This window comes from Myxine glutinosa, chromosome 9 (genome assembly GCF_964187855.1).
Source record: "Myxine glutinosa chromosome 9, kmMyxGlut1.1, whole genome shotgun sequence".
In the NCBI taxonomy this organism is placed as follows: domain Eukaryota; kingdom Metazoa; phylum Chordata; class Myxini; order Myxiniformes; family Myxinidae; genus Myxine; species Myxine glutinosa.
The window spans coordinates 106319981-106343442 of record NC_136269.1 but is presented as its reverse complement, the minus strand read 5'-3'; the positions used below and the strand labels follow the sequence as shown (position 1 = coordinate 106343442).

Here is a 23462-nt window from a genome sequence, read left to right as displayed (position 1 = left end):
GGAGCAGAAGAGGATGTCTGGGGAGCAGAAGAGGATGTCTGGGGGGCAGAAGAGGATGTCTGGAAAGCAGAAGAGGATGTCTGGGGAGCAGAAGAGGATGTCTGGGGGGGCAGAAGAGGATGTCTGGGAAGCAGAAGAGTGTCTGGGGAGCAGAAGAGGATGTCTGGGGGGTTGCAGAAGAGGATGTCTGGGGGCTGGCAGAAGAGGATGTCTGGGGGGCAGAAGAGAAGGCTGTGGGGAATAAGAGGATGTCTGGGGGGCAGAAGAGGATGTCTGGGGGGTGGCAGAGGAGGATGTCTGGGGGGTGGCAGAAGAGGATGTCTGGGGGGCAGAAGAGGATGTCTGGGGGGTGGCAGAGGAGGATGTCTGGGGGGTTGCAGAAGAGGATGTCTGGGGGCTAGCAGAAGAGGATGTCTGGGGGGCAGAAGAGGATGTCTGGGGGGCAGAAGAGAAGGCTGGGGGGAATAAGAGGATGTCTGGGGGGCAGAAGAGGATGTCTGGGGGGTGGCAGAGGAGGATGTCTGGGGAGTGGCAGAAGAGGATGTCTGGGGGGCAGAAGAGGATGTCTGGGGGACAGAAGAGGATGTCTGGGGGGCAGAAGAGGATGTCTGGGGGGCAGAAGAGGATGTCTGGGGGGTTGCAGAAGAGGATGTCTGGGGGCTGGCAGAAGAGGATGTCTGGGGGGCAGAAGAGAAGGCTGTGGGGAATAAGAGGATGTCTGGGGGGTGGCAGAGGAGGATGTCTGGGGGGTGGCAGAAGAGGATGTCTGGGGGGCAGAATATGATGTCTGGGGGGCATAAGAGGATGTCTGGGGGACAGAAGAGGATGTCTGGGGGGCAGAAGAGGATGTCTGGGGGGCATAAGAGGATGTCTGGGGGGTTGCAGAAGAGGATGTCTGGGGGCTGGCAGAAGAGGATGTCTGGGGGGCAGAAGAGAAGGCTGTGGGGAATAAGAGGATATCTGGGGAGCAGAAGAGGATGTCTGGGGAGCAGAAGAGGATGTCTGGGGGGCAGAAGAGTTTGTCTGGGGGGCAGAAGAGGATGTCTGGGGGGCAGAAGAGGATGTCTGGGGGGCAGAAGAGGATGTCTGGGGGGCAGAAGAGGATGTCTGGGGGGCATAAGAGGATGTCTGGGGGGCATAAGAGGATGTCTGGGGTGGACAAGATGGATACAGAAAAAGATTCATGGAAGAAAATCTGGAAGTATGGAAGGAGGAGGAACTGGGGTGGAAAGGGTTAATGAGGGTAGAAAAGATCATGGTTTTGGATTGGGAATGATCTGAGATGATGGTGAACAGATGTCTTCAAGACCTGGAGGGAAGAATGAGATTGAAGAGGATGAGGGATCCTTCCTTCCCACCCCGAAACAAGTTCCCCACATTAATCAATACAGAAGTTGTTTAATCAATACAGAATTAAACATTAACATCGATCGCAGTTTCATTTTGTGCCCAAAGGTGTTTTATGGTCATGAACACAGTTGTTGGTTGAAGCGACTATTTTTCTCTTGTTTTAATGACTTGGAATCTTTGGACCGTAGGAGGCCTTGAACATCCTGCTCCGAAGACCATCGGCTGGGGCTATCTGGTGCCACAATGACCACTGAGGAGACCGTGTGCTCTGAAACGGAGACCCTGGAGACTCAAGCAGATCACATCACAGATGAGGTACCAAGTATAAATGGTACTTTCCTGTTATCTCGGACCTTAGCGTTGATTCGTGCTTGTTAGAATTCATGTGGCGGTGGGGGGGAGGGGGAGCGGTGGGGGGGAGGGGGAGCGGTGGGGGGGAGGGGGAGCGGTGGGGGGGGGAGGGGAGCGGTGGGGGGGGAGGGGAGCGGTGGGGGGGAGGGGGGGCGGTGGGGGGAGGGGAGCGGTGGGGGGGAGGGGGAGCGGTGGGGGGGGTGGGGGGCGGTGGGGGGGAGGGGAGCGGTGGGGGGGGAAGGAGCGGTGGGGGGAGGGGGAGTGGTGGGGGGGAGGGGGAGCGGTGGGGGGGGAGCGGTGGGGGGAGGGGGAGCGGTGGGGGGGAGGGGGAGCGGTGGGGGGGAGGGGGAGCGGTGGGGGGGAGCGGTTGGGGGAGGGGGAGCAGGGAGGTGAGGTGAGGTGAGGAGGGAGGTGAGGGGAGGGGGAGAGGGGAGGGGAAGGGGAGCGGGGGAGGTGAGGGGAGGTGAGGTGAGGTGAGGGGGGGGAGGTGAGGGGAGGTGAGGTGAGGGGAAGTGAGGGGAAATGAGAGGAAGTGAGAGGAAGTGAGGGGAAGTGAGGGGAGGTGAGGTGAGGTGAGGTGAGGAGAAGTAAGGGGAGGTGAGGTGAAGAGAAGTGAGGGGAAGTGAGGTGAGGTGAGGGGAGAGGGAAAGATATACTACATGTATCTTTTGGGTGTGGGGGAGGTGGGGGATGGCTTTGACAGGCCCCTCCGTTTTTGGGGAGGAGGGGGGGGGGAAGGAGGAAAAAAGGGAAGGAGGAAAAAATGTACCTGTGCAAAGAGTGCTTCATAACCTCAGTGTTGCCCAGGTAAAAAAGGAAATTGTAATACCCTTTGCCACCAACACCAGGTGGTGCTACATGGTACATATTTACATAAAGAATTTACGCCCCTCTCATTGTCTCCCACATCCCCGCATGAGGCTGTGGCCACATAGCCTATGTTACCTCCCAGACAAAGTTGTATTTGTATTTGTACGCCGAGTAAAGTATATAAGTGTTTATAGCTGGAGTACCCGGCGTTGCTCAAGCGAAAAAGAAACATTAACATATTTGAAATGAGGGCAAATATAATGTAAAAGCAATTACATCCAAATCAGAATCCATCACAAACGTCAAATTGTAGTGCGGTGCTATGCGCACGACTTGTCTTGGTAATAAAGGAAGCAACAACGAACGTAATCAAAAGAGTCTTTATTCTAAGGATCAAACTATAGCACTGCCGTGCTCGGGGCTGTGTGCCCCGTGTATATCCCGAGGCCACGCCTACCCCTCGGGCGTGGCCGACACCCTCCTGGTGCGCGGAATGATGTCATCGCGCCAGCGAGCCACCGTGTCCGCCACAAAATCATCATTTCACCTTTTCGTAGAATATCTGCTGGTGAATGAGCCGTTCATCACGTTTCTGAGTTAAGTGTGATGACGTTCAGGAAGAAGAAGAAGCCTTACCACAAACTTCGACCGCTTCCGGAATAGTTTTATCATTTGTGTTCAAATGTCTGGCGATTGTTTTGTATTTATTTCTGCGAATGTGTACTTGTATATATCAGTCATTAATCAAAAAGGCTTCGGCACTTTTTTTTACATCCCCAAAAACAAACGTTTTTTTTTTTCAAAAAAAATTTTTTTTTGCCTAAAACACTCCCAGGCACTCACTGATGAACCTCTGAAAGTTTGACGAAGATCCGTTCAGCCATCTCTGAGAAAAATGGCGACACAGACACAGACAGACAGACCAACGGCTCTCATGTAGTAGATTAATCTGACACTTGTGGTTTACAGTTGCTGCTCAATGTTGATGGCGTTAGAAGGCAGGAAGTGACAATGTCAGATTCCTCAACTGGTTAATTGATGTTTGCAAGTCCGACGGGAATTGAAAACTAGGAGAGCAAAGAGCTTAAAGGAAGAAATCATCAAATGTTTGTGTGTGTGTGTGTGTGTGTGTGTGTGTGTGTGTGTGTGTGTGTGTGTGTGTGTGTGTGTGTGTGTGTGTGTGTGTGTGTTTCACTAATTTACTGCCTCTCAAGGCTTCCAGGCCGCACAATTCATGAATCTTGTCATGTCATTCTCATAGCGATTGAGTCTTCCGAGTGGTTGATTTGACCGATGCAAGGTTTGGAGGAGGCAGTAGTGATGTTGTCTGTGACTTGCTTGCGCCGTTGCTGGGAGCGAGGCCGTACCGCCGATGCATTGCCCCTTTTCCCCAGTAAGCTGCTACTCATTCTGATAATTAAAATTCCACCGAGTACATTTGACACGAGAGACAATATTCTGGGCAAAATTGCATTGGAACAACATAGTGACGTCAACAAAGAAGCCGAACCAGCCCCATGATGTTGGTACCGTCTCCAATTCCTTCTACATGGAGCATGTGAACGTCATTTTGGATTGAAAGGAAGTTCAACGTCTCCAGACATTTGGAAACATAATGTAAAACTTTTTCCTGTATTATTCATGATATTATACCCGCAGTTCCACACGGAGAGTGTGCGTCGGATTGTCTTCTCTTACCCTGGCACGTGAACCTCCGCTCGGCCATTCTTAGAGCGTCTAAGGGATCTCTGGGGTGCTGTGTGTTTCAGTCTCTGGAGAGCACTCGGAGGATGATGCAGCTTGTGGAGGAGGTGAGGTTTGCATCTGTACTTTTCCTGAGATTTCCATGACGTAGGAAATTACCCTCGTGTATTTTTTGTTATCTGGAATTTAAAAAAATAACAGAGGAAACTTTTTTCCTGAATATTTAGCATTTACTCTAATTTGACATTGTGAATGAACCCAAATGTATATCTTACAAGGTATATGTTGAATTTCAGCATTTTATCATAAAAACACATTTTGGAAGCTTCCTTGCATCCGAGGCTTGACCAGCCAGACCACAGTGCTATGTATGTATCACACCACAATTACCAAGAGATTGCTTACATTTCTCCATCCTGATCACCAAGCTTTAACATCCCCACTTCCACATCTAAGGGGTGTCACAAGGGATCAATATGCGAAGCCTCCTCCAGGTATTTCTCTGGGGTCCAGGCAATCCATTTCACACAACACATATGTCCTCATTTCCTTGATTAAGGTCATACTGGATCGTGAGTGGAAGGAAAATGCGGGTTGTGAGACTAAGGTAAATTTAACATTGAATCCATTGGGGAATAGGGAAAAACTATTTGACTATATCAATAATAAATAGCCCCAAGTGAGCTTATGGTCATCTCTTGAAGTTGTATTTAAGGCCCCTGCCCCCACCCTCCAGGAGCCCCTCTGGAGCCCCTCTGAGATGGAAAGATATCAGACCAAGCAATCCGGCAGACCATCGAGTAGAAGGACTGTATCAGATTTCAGAGCAATCAGTTAGTAAATAAAGAAGGAGTAGGAATATGAAGTTTGTGGGGTAACCCACCTCCCCGCCTCCTCTCATCTAGAAGCCCCCCATGATCCGAAATTGAAGCCTAGCGATTGTGCGGGATACTCTCTTGTATTCACGTGTCAAGTTTCAAAACAATCAGCCAGGTTATAAGGGAGGAGTAGCAAAAAATGCAAAAACTTAACGGATAGACAAACGGACGGACGACTGGAAGGACAGACATTCGGACATCACGACCCATTTTATAATTTAATCTCATCAAGAATCGATATGAGATGACCAAACAATTGCTGGTGTGGACTTTCCTTTGTCTATGCATGGTGAAAATGCAGGACTCTCTGCAGCCCATTTTTGATGCAGGAGCGAGATGACAAGAGCCAGATATGAAGTGAGCCAACGACAAAGTAAGCCAATGACGACGTAAACCAGCGACGAAGTAAACCAGCCACGATGCGCACCTCAGGACATGCACCCTGAACCAGTCCACGTGACCTTCTCTCAAGGCACTTCTTCCGCTGACTCCTTATACAGGCCGGGAGCTCTGGTCTCTTCTTTCTCTCCTCTCAAGGCCTTCTTCTTGGTCTCGATCCTCCCTCCTTCTTCTTTGTCTCGATCATCTAGGATTCTTCTTTGGACTCAGGGCATTCTCTCTGCCTTTGTCCAGGGTCTCTTCACACAAGCTCCTTCTTAGGAATCACCCTCTGTGCTTTTTCTTTCTTGTTCACCCTCCTTTTCAGGGTGGAGTCGCCCCTCCCACAGGCGGGGCCAAATAAAAATAAATCCTATGCCCGCTTATGGGCCCTACAGCACATTATACCACTGTGGCTGGCACACACTTGCCAGACAGATCGTAACGGCCTTTTTGCACATGTGTGACATGGGAAGTCCTTTTGTGATGGGAAGTCTACAACTGGCCTCGCCCACAAACAAAGTGTTTACGCAAACAATATTACCCTGACTATTCTGTCTATAAATTACATACGCTGCCTCCTTGGCATCACATTTTACAAGATGACCTTTTTTGACAGGTCCCTGTTGTATGGCAATCTAACCTACTCAAAACACACGGACCAGGTTACACTTAGCACAGTCAGTCTAGCTATGGATCCCCCCTTCCAACTAATAGTGTCTTTTGGAATCACAACCAAAATAATCATATGATTTCCTTCAATGGAGAATTATAATTATAATTCACTTACAAGAAAATCACTTTAGATAAGTTTTAAATAAATAAATACAAAAGATGCCTATTGTAAGGAAGCATGAGTTAACTAAATGTTCCTGCTGCCTGAAACACTGTGACCCATTCCTGCAGAAAACAGATTTTTTGGAATGCTGACCACATTCTCCATCCAATCATATAACTTTGCATGAAATTGGCTTTTACCATGGCACACATTGCTTATTTAGTCCACTTGGTTGTGGGATGGGTTTGAAGGCCATAAAATACAAGTTGATGAATCTTTCCTTAGTGTTGGGAAAGGAGGTGCACGGAGCACAGTGCGCAAGCGCAAGAACATCTACACTTACCACCAGAGATGGTTCGAACCTAGATTTTCCGAGCCTGAACAAAAATAAACTGTGAAAAGGCAGGAATCCCAAATCGATTCACACAATTTTCCAGGAATTCCCAGGGAACGATTTACCGGGAAGAAACACGAGCTTGGGCTCTATTTTTTTTTGAAAGCTTTTCTTAGTTCAAGCTCGGGAAAATTAGGCCTGCACCATCTGTGTTGACCAGAATTTTCAGTAGAGTCCTTTTTCACATCATTCACATAGGGGCCTCGGCCGGTAGATTTCACAAAATGATCAAGGATGGTTGTGGACGCCTATTACCTGGTAAACCTATGTGAAATTCATTGTATCCATGCCACTTTTGATCAATCTCCTTATCTGCTCCTCTTTCCCCGTTTCATTTCCCATCTCTCCCTCCTTTGTTCCACGTCCTATTCAATAGAGTAAGGATGCAGGAATCCGCACACTGGTGATGCTCGATGAACAAGGAGGTAGGTCTGTATTTGGCGCTGTTTTGTTGGGAGGTTTCAAGCTATCACATGTTTTGCTAATTCACAAACGCACTGTTACTAATGTGTGATAAAATGCTTAAGTGGGAAAATTTTAATATATATATATATTTTTTTTTAAAGTACAAATTAATTGGCTCTTCTTTATTGTTGCTGGAATGAATTTTTTTTCAACTCCTGCAGAATGTTGGGTAAAAGGAAAGAGTGATCACTTGCATTTCCCAAGGAATTCAGCTCATACACTGTGGTGTAGCCATTGTTTATATTTGGACATATTTACATCAATCCAGTTAATACTAGAGCAAGTCTTAATACTTTTAGAACAGTGACTAATACTACTGCCAAAATAACATGACGAATATGACTACAATTACCATTACAATGGCCCCAATTATTCCGACCTTCTTGTGTGGTTGGCCAGTGAATGCTTTTTGGCCCAAATCTTCTACAAACCGGTTGGCCAGTTCAGTTTGAAGTCCATCATGAGATGGTGTGCACATTGATGTATTGCCCGGCTAACGTGACAGTTTATACCTGGGTCGAGATTCTAACACAGACTGGTGCATACCTCCTTGACTATCCTGCCAGCCTACCTATAATACCAAATCTGTCCTCTATCTCCGACACATACCTACTCTGCTGTAGTTGCAATTTACAGTGTGTGGTGTCTCTCCTTGTAGAAACAGATAAGATGCTGAGGCTAAGCAAGTTTCTTTTCCAAATGTATGCAAACAACAGTGAAGGACAGGGAGAATGAGGCAATGAATAAGAAGAGAGAATAGTAGTCGTCCGTATGTCTACGCCTTCTGTGTAGGCTCCTGCTTGTCGACTAGGCCCGCTTTCAGTACCGGAACACACTTTGCCTGATATAGCTGATCCTCAGTGTCTTGCTTACGCAGTTCACTTGGCAAATGCCTTTCTCTGGTTGGCACAGCCCAAAACGGTGTACTTTCACGGGCACAATCTTCACCTGGTGCTTGTACTGTCCATCCCCTAGCACTGGATTGTAACACCGTGCTCTAACACATGCTGTCCTCATGTGATCCTGTGCTCGTCCTGGCCCACCAGTAAACACAAGCGCATTACACAGCAGGCTTTCCCACACACAATCCTTGCGGTGTTTTTGCATTGCACTCATGCTATGCTTGCACATTCCTAGCAATGGCCACCAGCATGACCCCTCACCGGCTGCTCTTGTTCTCTTGGTACTTACGCTTCTCATTGCTGGACGTCAATGGCTGTGGCCCACTGTTCTGATCCACTTGCCTCTAAAATCCACCAATGGCTAAGCTGTTGTCTGCTGCGAAGGCATACAAACCTGCATGTGCAGTCTGCCAATAGCTGAGTATTTGCCTATTAATGATCTACAAAGTATGAGTACCGGTATGGAGTTTGCCAACGACTGAATCTCAAGCATGCAACGGTGTCAATCCCACCTCACGCTTGTCGTTATCAATGCTACATCCATACCTCTGCAGAGAGAGGTCTCATTCAAACCATTCTACCAACGTGGAAAGCACTTGTCGTGGTGGGGCCTTCCCCCTAGTTCTTGTTCCTCCTCTACCCACAATCACACAGACTGGTACATTTACCTGTGCTTGGCTTCACCTGTACAGTTTCCAATAACTACTGCCATTGAGGTGGATCATAATCACTGCCAATGTGATCTGCACAAGCCTCTTTTTGGTTTGTTGGTTTTTTTAGCCGATGCTCATAATTGTACTTCACTCTGTTGTCTCTACTTCACCCTGTATTGGTGTTTCGCTGCTCTGGGAACTGCCATGCTATTCCCATGGGGCCCCTCAAGGTTGGTTCAGCTTGGTTGGTTACCTACGCCCTCAGCGTACTCCAGGCTTATACAGTCAAGCTCGATTCCAACTGGAGCCTCGTGTTGGTTTAGCGGTTAGGGTACCGGCTTGGGATCCTAGGATCCTGGGTTCAAATCCCGGTCGATCGCTGAATTAACGCCAGGGGGGTTGACTCACCCTGTCATCCTTCCAAGGTCGGCAAATTGAGCACCAGTTCACTGGTAATTCCTTGTGTGTCGCAAGAGGCGACTAACAGGGCAGGATAGGCATCCGGCTATAAAAGATTGCTTCAAATAAGGGGACGGCGGTGCCCAAAAAAGGCCAACCCCTGATCTGTGGGGAAAAATGGCCTCTAAAGGTGGTTCTCGATTCCTATTGGCAAACAGGTGTGGTGCCACATGCCAATTGTGGTCTTGCATCTGTTCACGCCTTGCATGTTGTAGGTGTTCATTCACCACCTCTCAAGTTTGTTGTGCTGCTTGTAGTTACAATCACACAAGAATAACCTTAAGAAGGGCAATCAGGGGAACTACTGCAGATGCAAAGTCCAATGGTAGAACAAGGAATGTCAGGAGGAATGGTGTGAATGACATATTGTTGTGCAGGACACCAAGGGCACCTTGTCAATGTATAAACCCCAATTCTGATGACTTCTTATATAAAATGAGATGAGATGTGTTTAAGCATGCTGTTAAAATACTCCAAAGGCCGGTTGTCTGGGGGTGGTATGAAGATGTCTGGAACTTGTCCACTTCCAAGCCCTGCTATAGTTTTGACATCAGTTCTGCCTCAAAATTCCTTCCTTGGTATTCAGCTCACCATCTTCCTGGGCAGTATTTGGCCAATAATATCCAGGCCAACCAACTTTGTTATTATGAGGCAAAGAAGACAAACTGCCATACCTCCATGTTGTTGTGGGTGATTGGCCACAGGTGGACAACATCCCCCTTCCTCACAGCCGTAGCGACCCTCGTCTTGCTCACCTGATTTCCCAGAAATTCCATCTCATCCGTCAGGAGGTACCATGTGGTGGGCTTTAATTTCAAGTTGGGATCTAGCATTCACTCTATTCATTCACAAATGCCCAAGGTGATCCTCCATTGGGTGGCTAGAAAAATGAGGATATAGTGCAGACACACTAGACATGCCTGCCATTGCATCACTAACGTCAACTCAATGAGGCCCTGGATCATGGCTACTTCACTCGTAAGCCCAAATGCCTTGACATTGAATTCAAAAGGAATGTGGTGGATAGTGAATGCTGTCCCAGTGAATGGTGAATGCTATGCTAGGAGCAAAATAGTGAAGTGTGTGTGGAGGGAACAGTCAATGACTTGTGTGAATGGTGTCACCAAGACAAATACCCTATTGAAACTCCGCATTGTTATATGATGTGTCTTGTTCTATAAATGCACAGAAAGATGGCACATGGATGAAAAAGCATCAGCAGAATTCAGATTTTATACACTAGCAACGGTACCCGCCTTACGTGTGGGGCTTCAATTGGGAGGCCCAAATGAAAAGGCAAAATATCAGAAATTGAAGGCTTTTTTTTATATTTTAAACGATTTATATAAACATCCGTTAAATCATATCACACGCAAATCATCAAAATCTAAACAATATTTGTAGAATTTCAATAAAAGCCACATCACTGTTCATATCGGTAAATATTATTCCAACGTTTGGAAAAACTGAAAAATTGGAAAAACTGATCGTGTTTGGAAAAACTGGAAAATTGGAAAAATTTATCGTGTTTGGAAAAACTGGAAAATTTGAAAAATTTATCGTGTTTGGAAAAACTGGAAAATTGGAAAAATTGATCGTGTTTGGAAAAACTGGAAAATTGGAAAAATTGATCGTGTTTGAAAAACTGGAAAATTGGAAAAATTGATCGTGTTTGGAAAAACTGGAAAATTGGAAAAATTGATCGTGTTTGAAAAACTGGAAAATTGGAAAAATTGATCGTGTTTGGAAAAACTGGAAAATTTGAAAAATTGATCGTGTTTGGAAAAACTGGAAAATTGGAAAAATTGATCGTGTTTGGAAAAACTGGAAAATTGGAAAAATTGATCGTGTTTGAAAAAACTGGAAAATTGGAAAAATTGATCGTGTTTGAAAAAACTGGAAAATTGGAAAAATTGATCGTGTTTGGAAAAACTGGAAAATTGGAAAAATTGATCGTGTTTGGAAAAACTGGAAAATTGGAAAAATTGATCGTGTTTGGAAAAACTGGAAAATTGGAAAAATTGGGAAAAAAATATAGCCTATTTTACTCCAGGGGGTCCCAGGATTACCCACCCAAAATTTTGTTGCGATCCGTTCAGCCGTTTTTGCGGTACCTGTAGACAGACGGACAGACAGACAGATGGACAGACATTTGGTGAATTATAGTAAGAAGAAGAGGAAGTTGTAAATAAGTCGTTGTCACCTCTATGGTATCCTTCCTTGTCCCTCTATCCAAGTCCCCTCCCCACCTACTTCCCTCCACTAAAAACAGCACAGCTGGATTACATTGAAGGGGACACGGATCACATAAATCAGGACATGAAGGAGGCTGAGAAAAATCTCAAGGATTTAGGGAAATGCTGTGGGCTCTGTGTGTGCCCATGTGCCAAGTAGGTAAAGCCGTCCTAGGTGCCCTCGTCTGGTCATTTTTCAATCCTCAGTCACCATTAATGGCCAAATGTGTTGTTTTCTCTTCCCACCCTTGTCTCCCTCCACCATGCTATGCTTTTCATGCGGGAAAATGGCATCATCTTCCCATCTTTCCATCAAAATTCACTATTGCTTCCCTGGGGTCTGGCCACCGTGACGTCAATTAGAGCAACTGGAGAGGATTGAGGATGGCATGGACCAAATCAATCAGGACATGAAAGAAGCAGAAAAGAACTTGACTGGCCTAGGAAAATGCTGTGGTCTATGCGACTATCCTTGTGATCAGTATGTGACCTTTACACTTCAACATATACACATATAGTCTCTTGTACATGCATCACATGACTACAAATTTGGACATGTACACTGTGTTGCAGAGGTATACATGCGTTGCTTGCATTGAAAGGTATTGCTGTGACATGAGTTTGTTCATATGAAGGTAGTGTGTGCATTCTACTTCTGTTGTATTCTATTTCACCCTAGACTAATCTCTATCTGAGCATGGCACACTTTATGATGTGGGCGAAGCACCAATCTCACAGTTTATAGTCGGGTTGATAATCGAACCCAAAAAGTTATCGAGTCACCATAGTCACTCAAGCATACTATGATCTTTCAAATTATACAATAACACAGGTAGCCTTGAAACCCAGGTGCTCAAGAACTATGAACAGCATTCGCCTTGTCCTTCATAGTCCGCTCACGCTGGATCCTTAACGGTTTTTGCTCAGCAAGAAACTTCTCCAGCGATCTATTATTGGCCCTTATATTTCCAGTCAAAAAGTATTCCACATATATAGATGAAAAACCCACCCTTTTGGGTAGGACCAGCCCCTTTCCAGAACTCACTAGAACTTTCAAAGTGGCTCTGAGATGCACAGCCCTTCAATTCCTATTCAGTCACATTCTCAAAATTCCTCTTTGGGTAATGATGTAATTATCAGATTTGTAGTTGCAAATCACGTGTTCAGCCTTTGTTTACAAGGTCTTTGCCAAAAACCTTGATTCCAGGTCTGAATAAACTTCATCTCTTTCTCCAAAAAGCAGCTACCAATGGGGCCAAAATGTGTGAGGTTATTTAATGAATCTTACCTCACAACTAAGTTCATCTGTAGCTTATGTCTGCATTTATCCACTGAAACGTACTGTTATGGGACCTCGCTGCTCTCAGATAACTTTGAGAGTCCGAGGCATCTATAACAAGACCGTTTCCAACACTCACCCCTGGCTGAATCTTCGTGCCCAGGTTCAGTTTACTGCACCTGTGAGATGACTGAAGCAGATAGGGAACCATGCCGGTGACCATGCAATGGATGTTAATTGGTCATGCAAACCAGCATTACGAGCCACACCCTATCATCTACCGTTGGCCAATCAACCCTAGGTCAATGGCCCTCAGGCATGCTACGTCACGATCAAAGCAGTGATCTTGAGTTTGTTCAGACGATCAAAGCAGTGATCAAAGTGATCCATACGATCAAAGCAGTGATCTCGCGCCATGATTCTTAGAATCACCACCTAACGCTCCCTCCTCCACTCCGCTTATGCTCCCTCAGAGCAGCAGATGGTACAGATGACTGCACGCCATAGTATACGGCAGTTCCTGATGGGAGAACGGCTGGTGGCAAGGTGAGGCAAGTTGAAGGGCTGCAATATGGCTGGGAGACAACTGTGTTGAAGCGAGCATGTGCCGGGCGTGAGGTGAAAAGGTGTGTGGGTGTGTGGAGATGACAAAGACGTGAGATGTTATTGAAAGCCGCTGAAGTAGCGAACAACGTGAAGTGGAACGGGCGAAGCAAAGCTGAACGAGGTGAAGCAAAGCAAAAACAAAGGAAAGAGAAAGACAGAACGAGGTGCCAGTATGAGCGAGCAAATAACACCATGAACAAGAGAGAATAAAGTAAAAGACACACATATAATTCAAAGCAGTTTGATAGGGAAAACAGAAAAATATCATGAATTTATTTGGTCAAATCAAAGGAAATGACTCATTCTCATCATCCATGTAATCCAGCAAGTCATCATAATCATAGAGTCCATTGTCATTATTCTCCTCGTCATCATCTTCACACTCAGGAGAGTCTAGAAAGTCTACGAGTGAAGGAGGAAGGATTTGCCCGAGAGACCAGAGCCGCACTGGCCAGCTTATATCCACACGGAAGTGGATCAGCAACAGTAATTCTGGAACTATGTACCAGGTAAAACTAGATGGTATTCATGGAATACTTACCCTGCGCAGTCAACTTGGTGCGAGTCAACTCTTCTGTTTTTGAAGGTTTTTTTTTCTTTGATCCAATATGGCTGCCAGACCACGTGAGCAATGACATCATAAATTTATATTCTCTAATATAATTGTTGCATAGATCATGCTCAATACATTTCAACCTGATCAGACTAAGCGTTGTCCCTGTCAAATGATGACGTCATAATTATGATACCAATCACAACATCATTAACAACACCTATTCCCTGGTTTTGAAGATAGAGGTGCAACTTTTTTCACTTTTTCCAAGATGGCGCCTGCACCACGTGACCTATTTCATCATAATTATCATTAAAATATTCTACAGGAGGAGGTGCTCCAATGGTGAAAATTTTGTGTCAATCGGACTAAGAATTGCAGAATGAATGAATGAATTACTGATCGAATCAAGCATTGTACTTGTCAAATTATGACGTCATAATTAAGGTACCGATGACATCATCATTGACATCTTATTCGCCATGGGGAGTTCTTTAGAATGAGCCATGTTTCAATTTTTTCCATGGAGCGGTTTCAGGGATATGGAGGTGCAACTTTTTTCGATTTTTCCAAGATGGCACCTGTACCACGTGACCTTATGACGTCATAATTATCATTAAAATATTCTACAGGAGGCACGCCTATGGTACAAATTTCGTGACCATCAGACGTACAGTTACAGAGGAAATTTTTTTTTTCATGCTGATCAGATCAAGTGTTGTACTTGTCCAATTATGACGTCATAATGAAGACACCAATGACATCATCATCAACATTTCTTATTCCCCATGGGAAGTACTTGACAATGAGCCAGTTTCAACTTTTTCCATTGAGCGGTTTGGGAGATATAGAGGTGTAAATTTTTTCGAAGATGGTGTCTGTACCGCATGCCCTATGACGTCATAATTATGAGTAAAAAAATTAATAAATCTACAGGCGGAGGCGCTCCTATGGTAAAATTTCGTGTCAATCAGACCAACGGTTGCGAGAAAATGAATTTAAAAAATGCAGACACGTACGCTACACATATACACATACGGACGTACGCAACCAAATGCTTCACCCTGATTTTCGCATCGCGAGCGCAGGGTAATGACACACGACCCATGTCGCCAGGATTGACCTTGGCGAAGGCAATTTGAGAACTGATATCAGGTTTTTGCAGTCGCTTCATCAGTTTTTCACTGTGATAGTCTCTGTTGGAGAAATTGCTGTAATCCAGTTTATCAATGTAGATCATTCAAAGTGAGGATAGTTGCACGGCTTCATTCTGCTGGACAATATGCTCCTGGATGAACTGAGCAACTGAGTTGAAGGCTTCATTGTGAGCGGCGCTGAGATGGGCCTGGTCTGACTCGTTCTTGCCGCTCGGCCTCTCTTTGGCACGGATGTGTTTGCGGTATTGATTTGTGAACTCCATCCGACAACTATGGTGGAACTTCGACTCAACTGCAAACAGGTCAAAACCTCTAATGTTACAGAGGAGATTTTCTTTCCCTAGCTCTTCTGCCTGTGGCTCAAGTGATTCCCATGCACTTGTCATGGTGAACACGATTCATCTTTCTGTCTTGCGTTGACAACAGCACAAAAGATACTCTCAGGTGGGAAGATCGTAGAGTTAGGGAGACTTTGCTTTTGCGGAGAATGATGTTGCTGTGATGTTGAAGGTTGTGAGCTGTGTGTTTGCTGCAGCCAATCTAGGTTCTTCATGAAACCTTGATAGCATCATCTTTGGTACCCCCACGACATCCAGATGAGCACCTTCAAGTGTCGAGGGTATCTGACTGCACACTCCTTCCATACGATACTTTGAATCAGGTGGTTCTGCCGGTCTCTTGTCTCGGATTTCATGCAGAGAGGTCAGTTTCTCATCTGGATTACCTGACATTTCTAAAACATGTAAATGATCCATGATCAGCAACACTGTTCAGATGCAAGATGGACTCTTTAGGTTTTACTCTATTTGGCGATTGGGACTCAGAACTCTCAGTGGCTTTTCGTTTTGCCCCTTTGGTCCATTTTGTTTAACCCATGATTTCAAATGAGTTAGTTACCCGTCTAATCCACGTGTGCCTGCCAGCTGCAATGGAAGCCAAAAGTGTTATCAAATACAAAGAAGTCGAGAATGACACATATAAGCTAAACAAAGTGTACTGTTGGTAAATTTTTCAAGCAAATGACCACCGCTAACATCATGTGACGGGGTCAACAAGGCACAATCCCAGGAGATATGGAGAATTCTGGTCTAATTTGCATCCCCCCCATATCTTCAGTTATTTGACCGACAAGACATGCTCAAATCTCAAGAATGATACTTCCAAACGTTTTCTCATGTTTAAATTGTGTGGAAAAGTGGGTTTATTTGTCTAATGACGTCTAGTTCAAAAGTTATGGAAATCCTGAGCCTTAGCCATTCAGGCACGACAAAATCCAAGATGGCCGCCGTACGCGACCCCCTGTGGTGCAGTTTATTGCGATGGAAACTTCTGTAATTGGTTAGTAGACACTGTTATGAATATAAAAATGTGTCTAAATTTCCCGGAGGATGCATGGGGGACTGGGGGTCCATCTACCAACCAGACTATTATATGAGTATTGCATGTTGAATTTTGATCATTAATTTTTTACGTTAAAAAATAAAAGAATATGAAGCTTTTCTCCATGTTCTTCAGTATAAAGTTTTTTAAAAACCCCAAAAGACCAAAGATGTTATTGATGAAGACGACCGAGCTTCATTTTTTCTTGTTTGCTATGCCAAATAAAGCCTAAGATGAACCTGCTTTGTGATCCATCCCACCAGATTAAAGAAATTCAAAGCTGGACACGCTTACAAGAATGTTTGGGGCAAAAACCAAGATGGCGTCATTTCCAGCCAGCCGGCGCGTGTAGCTGATGAACGGGAGCAAATGGCTATGAGCGGAGCATTTATCTGCAGGTGAGGCTTTGTTGAACCTTGTTGTGGATGTACCAAGGTTAACTCAAAAAGGGAAAGCAAACGCAAACATTCATTTAAGAATTTTGTGTTTATTTCATCTATCTATAATTCCAGTAATCTCTGTGTGTATGTTTGTTTGTCTGTGACCGCTGTTTCTCGACAACCACGGGTCCGATATACTTTAAACTTGCCAGGTATATTGCTGGGGACCTGAGGATGTGCCTTTTCAAGGTTTCATATTAATCGGACAAGTAGTTACCGAGCTATGTCCAAAAAACGATTCAACCAATCAGAGAGCAGCGAGCTATCACGTGTGCCGAACGTGCCGAACAGACTCTGCCTCGGACGGCACATTTGAGAGCGTATTCATTTATTTCACGTTGGCAAACTATGTTGCCGCTATGTTGGCGTTAAACTATGTTTTAAAACTAATTTGCGATTCTTTCGCTTTCCTGCGCGTTTGTGCACGCTATGGCGATTTCTTTACCAAACTCCGCAAGCCGTTCGCTTTGGACCAAACCATTTCATGTAAATAGAGGGGGGGGATTGTCACCGTACTCGCAAGCCGTTCGCTTTGGACCAAACCATTTCATGTAAATAGAGGGGGGGGATATAATTTTAGATATATATATAGTACGGGCATGCCCTAGTATATTCAGATGTTAATGTGTCTTTGTCAGATTCTTAATTGCCAAAACAATGATTTGCCGATTTTAAAACAACTTTTTAAGGAAGTGAGTGGAGTACCATAATTTTTCCTTCCGACAAGCCAACATGGCTGTGATTCAAGTCGGAAAGAAACTTCTCTGAAGCCAAACTGGTTTTCACTAATACAACTTGCAGTCCTATAGCTTGTGCAGCAGTTCTTTTGGTCAAGATCTTCAGCCTGGTCTTTGATGCACGAGCGATCAACCCTCTTGATCTTAAATCAACCCTCTTGATCTTAAATCAACCCTATTGATCTTAAATCAACCCTATTGATCTTAAATGAACCCTATTGATCTTAAATGAACCCTATTAATCTTAAATGAACCCTATTAATCTTAAATCAACCCCATTGATCTTAAATCAACCCTCTTGATCTTAAATCAACCCTCTTGATCTTAAATCAACCCTATTGATCTTAAATCAACCCTATTGATCTTAAATGAACCCTATTGATCTTAAATGAACCCTATTGATCTTAAATGAACCCTATTGATCTTAAATCAACCCTATTGATCTTAAATCAACCCTCTTGATCTTAAATCAACCCTATTGATCTTAAATCAACCCTATTGATCTTAAATGAACCCTATTGATCTTAAATCAACCCTATTGATCTTAAATGAACCCTATTGATCTTAAATGAACCCTATTGATCTTAAATGAACCCTATTGATCTTAAATGAACCCTATTGATCTTAAATCAACCCTATTGATCTTAAATCAACCCTATTGATCTTAAATCAACCCTATTGATCTTAAATGAACCCTATTAATCTTAAATCAACCCTATTGATCTTAAATGAACCCTATTGATCTTAAATGAACCCTATTGATTTTAAATGAACCCTATTGATTTTAAATGAACCCTATTGATCTTAAATGAACCCTATTGATCTTAAATGAACCCTATTAATCTTAAATGAACCCTATTGATCTTAAATCAACCCCATTGATCTTAAATCAACCACATTGATCTTAAATCAACCCTATTGATCTTAAATCAACCCTATTGATCTTAAATCAACCCTATTGATCTTAAATCAACCCTATTGATCTTAAATGAACCCTATTGATCTTAAATCAACCTTATTGATCTTAAATCAACCCTATTGATCTTAAATGAACCCGATTGATCTTAAATCACCAAATTCTCTGTGTCCCCACCGTACTCAATTCTTGTACTTTTTTGACAGATTGTAATAATTTCTTTAGTGCCCTTTTTCCCAAAAATCCTATTAATGCTATGTTAAATCATCGATAGCTTCCTCAATTTCCTCTCGCATAATAGATGGACCAATATCAGGTTGGACATCGGGTAGGATTCGTGGGACCATTACTGCTTTGTTCAAAGACATTTATTTGATTTTACACATCAAACAACTCTTCAAACTACAACTTGGTAGAGCACAAACCTCCACCTGGTGAACAGTTATGTTTTGTATCCCTCTGATAGGCCGGATCTGGATTCGGACCTGAAGGAAAATCTAATCGGCTTGTTCTTGTCACTTAACCAACTCGTCCACCAAAAAAAAGATGTGTCTGTTTGTGTTTTTTTGTGTTTAATGCGTTAGCTCTTACACGAGCCTCGACTTTGTATACAAAAAATTCATAACTTTTTAAAATATCATGCTATATGGCTTTTCGCCCGATCTCTCAATGGTGAAGAATGACTTTAAAGATTAAATAATTCTCATATCCGAATCCATATTCACATCTTCACCGAAATCGAATCGAATCGTCCTCGTCAGACACCCAACCGGTCCACCAAGTTTAGTTCAAATCCGTCCACAACTTTTTGGGATATCCTGCTATGGATATTTTGAGATGTCCTGCTATGGGATATATGTATCGTTTTTGGCCCCATCTCCCAATGGTGAAGAATCACTTAAAAAATCTAGTAGCCGGATCCGAATCCCGATCTTCTCCAAAATCTAATCATTTCGTGATTGTCACATACGCTACATCTCTGCCAAATTTCGTCCGAATCCGTCTACAACATTTTGCTATATCCTTTTTTTTCTTGTGTACAAGATCGAGGCTCGTGTAAGAGCTAAAATTATTCACAAAAAAAACATAAACCGACACATAAAACATATGATGAAGGGAGCGGGAGATAAGATGGGGAGAGAGAGGGAAGCACACAAGTACAACAGCAGAGAACAGGGACATCGGTAGATCTGTGGGAGGGATAAGGCTTGGGGGGAGGAGGCATGGGAAGGGGGTTGTCTTGTTCACAGACAGACAGACAGACGTGAAAACATAACCTCCATCCACCTTTGGTGGCGGAGGTAAATATTCCTTCCATCTCTTCCAAATCAGTTTGTAGATTACCATTCTTGTCTTTCACAGTGGCACACCTTCGATATTTCCTTTTCCCTGTCACCTGCCTCACCTCCTCATACATTAGATCACACATCCCACATCTGTTCAACATCTTCCAGATCATGAGACTGTCCTTTCCAGTCCTACATTCTTGCTTTATTTCTCGCCGTACACAATTCATCGTTCAGTAACTAACTCTTCCTTTCACGCAGTGGGATGCACAGGGCTTGTTCACAGACAAGTGAACAGCTTTGGCTTTGGAAGTTTTGGAAGAAAAGCTTTGGAAGTTTCCTTTGGCTAAGGAATACAATCCTAGACGGGTCGCCACTCCACGACGCAGGATTCATTGTTCTGTACCTCGCAGTTATTTTTTGCTTCTGTTGTGTGATCTTTCCATTAGCTCTGTTGAACTAGTTATCGAAACAAACGAGAGTGATTTTTATACTCAAAACAAAAAGTGTAAAAACAAATCTACAAAAGTTAGAGAAGACATAATTGGAGCTACTTTGGTCCCATCTTTTTAATGTTGGAGTGCTGACTTAAAGAAAAGGTTTGAACAAAGCCTGCTAAGTATGGTATTACTAGCAGGAGCTGCCGGTTGGGTGAGCTTTTCCCAGTGGTGGTTCTGGGACATGTTGGACATTGAAAAGCTATGGAGTTGTTGGCCTCATGGTTGTTGCATTTTGCCTGCGGGCCGGCGGCGGCACTGGCTGACCCCACATCCCAATATACACTTCATAGGGGCCTTTGGTAGCCTCAAAATGGACGTAAACCTATGGTAGTTTACAACCTTGTCCAGATGTAAACCTATGGTAGTTTACAACCTTGTCCAGATGTAAACCTATGGTAGTTTACAACCTTGTCCAGATGTAAACCTATGGTAGTTTACAACCTTGTCCAGATGTAAACCTATGGTAGTTTACAACCTTGTCCAGATGTAAACCTATGGTAGTTTACAACCTTGTCCAGATGTAAACCTATGGTAGTTTACAACCTTGTCCACATTCTTAAGTACCTGTAGCACCTAAAATTTTGGGCCTCCAAGTGCTAAGGTTCAACCATGAAAGATTAACAAACAAACACTTGAAAATATTTGTATAAAACCACCGTTTAGAGGCCATTTTTCCCCGCAAAGCGGGGGTTGGCCTTTTCGGGGACCGTGGTTGTTGTTGTTTTTTGGTCCCCTTTTTGAAGCAATGTTTTACGGCCGGATGCCCTTCCTGACGCCAACCCTTTTTGCCGCCTTCAACGACAAACAGGGAATTACCAGTGAACTGGTACTCAATTAGCCGACCTCGGAAGGATGACAGGCTGAGTCAACCCCCCTGGCGTTAATTCAGCAATCGACCGGGATTCGAACCAAGGATCCTAGGATCCTAAGCCGGCACCCTAGCCGCTAGCCCAACACCAGGGAAAATATTTGTATAGATGAATGAAAATTCAGGAACAAGAATGACACATGGTAAAGATTATTTTAATTAGGAAATGTCTTATAATCTTTATGCATAGTGACATGAAATAATCAGCACAGTACTTCTACAGTGCATTCAGAAAGTATTCAGACCCCTTCACTTTTTCACATTTTGTTATATTGCAGCCTCATGCTGAAATAGTTTAAATTCATTTTTTCCCTCATCAATCTACACTCAATACCCCATAATGACGAAGAGAAAACAGGATTTTAGAAAGTTTTGCAAATTTATGAAAAATAAAAAACGGAAATATCACATTTACATAAGTATTCATACCCTTTGCTATGACACCTGAAATTTAGCTCAGGTGCCTCCCATTTCTCTTGATCATCTTTGAGATGTTTCTACACCTTGATTGGAGTTTCTACACCATTGTTTCTACACCTTGATTTTCTTGAGCAAATTAGTGATCTGTGGTAAATTAAATTGATTGGACATGATTTGGAAAGGCACACACCGAACCAGGACTCTTCCTGGAGCTGGCCGCCCGGCCAAACTGAGCAATCGGGGGAGAAGGGCCTTGGTAATAGAGGTGACCAAGAACCCGATGGTCACTCTGACTGAACTCCAGATGTGTGGAGATGGGAGAAACTTCCAGAAGGACAACCATCACTGCAACACTCCACCGATCTGGGCTTTATGGCAGAGTGGCCAGACGGAAGCCTCTCCTCCGTGAAAGACACATGAAAGCCCGCTTGGAGTTTGCAAAAAAGCACCTACAGGACTCTCAGACTATGAGAAACAAGATTCTGTGGGTTTTCAAGTATCATAGCAAAGGGTATGAATAGTTATGTCAATGTGATATTTCAGTTTTTCTTTTTAATAAATTTGCAAAACTTTCTAAAATCCTGTTTTCTCTTTGTCATTATGGGGTATTGAGTGTAGATTAATGAGGGAAAAAATGAATTTAAACGATTTCAGCATAAGGCTGCAACATAACAAGATGTGAAAAAAGTGAAGGGGTCTGAATACTTTCTGAATGCACTGTATGTCTAAGCAACACTGTAGTGGTGTTACAACCACATCGACACACGAGCACAACATAAAATTGACGCACTTGTGATTGGTGAAGGGTGACAGGAGATACACGGGAGCAGGACATGGAGGAGAATCTAGAACAGGTGAGCGGCATTATTGGTAACCTGCGGCACATGGCTCTCGACATGGGCAATGAGATCGGCATACAGAATCGCCAAGTGGACCGCATTATGGAGAAGGTATATTGTCCTCCACCTCCATTAGTATTGCCTTCGTCGTGTTTCCTTCTCTTTCCCTCGGTTTGTTCTTGTTGTTAAGACCCACTTTCTAATTGCATCACTTTCCCACTTTGAACTTTACGACTATTGCATGTTGAATATAGATCAGTTTGTGATGAGGTTTCCCATTTCCACTTCCTTGAAAACCCCATGTAATATACTCCTTCACACACATAACTTCTCGGACTAACAACATCATGTTTGGACATCATGTCCAAATATTATGTTGTTATAAATGTTGTGTGAAGGATACACAGGAAGAAGCTCATAGGAGCAAAGGCATACAAGGATGTTTTCCTGCTCTGCCCTTCCTTAGGCCGATTCCAATAAAGTTCGGGTTGACGAAGCAAACCAGCGAGCCACAAAGATTCTGGGAAGTGGATGAGCTGCCGGGCAGAGCCCTTGGTGGTTGTGACCTTCGAGCTGGTCATGTGACTCACCATCGTACACCACCTGCCAGCATTCTGTAACCTTTTTTTTTGATTGCCTACCATCTGCCCAAAAACATTTTGATTCTGTGACTTTGTTTTCTTTCAGCCCATAGTCACACCACACCAGTATTTTGTATTATGATGGAAGTAAAAGTTCTCGTCATGATCAAATCGATACGTTGAAGAAAGTAGTTGCTGATTCGGATGCCAACAGGCTTCTCTTCTTTGCTGAATCCGAGTATCATCATCATCAGGGCAATTCCCCATCATTTGCTTTTTAATACTCTTCCCCATTTTTAACTGAGACCAACTATACAAGGATTAGCAAAAAAAAATTACACTTGCTTACAAAACGAATCAAAAGGGTTATGTGATTTCCGTACCTAGCATTGCTTTTCTTCAGGTGACCCAAATGAGGAGTTTCAACCATACCCCAAAACCAGAAAATTGGCTGAGAATATGAACAAGAGATTATTCCAACGTTAAAACTTTATTTCCCTGAGAAATTAGTGTTGTGTGTACCACAAAGGTCACTAATGTGTTT

At 43.8% G+C, this 23462-nt stretch overlaps 2 protein-coding genes across 2 annotated transcripts in view; one reads left to right on the top strand and one right to left on the bottom strand.

Annotated features, from left to right (window-relative positions):
• Positions 1 to 23462, bottom strand: part of LOC144893653 (uncharacterized) — a 1023192-nt gene that overhangs the window by 915740 nt on the left and 83990 nt on the right. The gene's annotated exons all lie outside the window — the stretch shown is intronic.
• On the top strand, positions 1574 to 22888 carry LOC137412780 (synaptosomal-associated protein 25-like). Its single transcript, XM_068098097.2, has 7 exons — positions 1574 to 1665; positions 4281 to 4322; positions 7020 to 7068; positions 11720 to 11837; positions 16595 to 16729; positions 22304 to 22448; positions 22804 to 22888. The coding sequence occupies exons 1-7, from the start codon at positions 1594 to 1596 to the stop codon at positions 22870 to 22872; spliced, it is 630 nt and encodes a 209-aa protein (XP_067954198.2). The 5' UTR covers positions 1574 to 1593; the 3' UTR covers positions 22873 to 22888.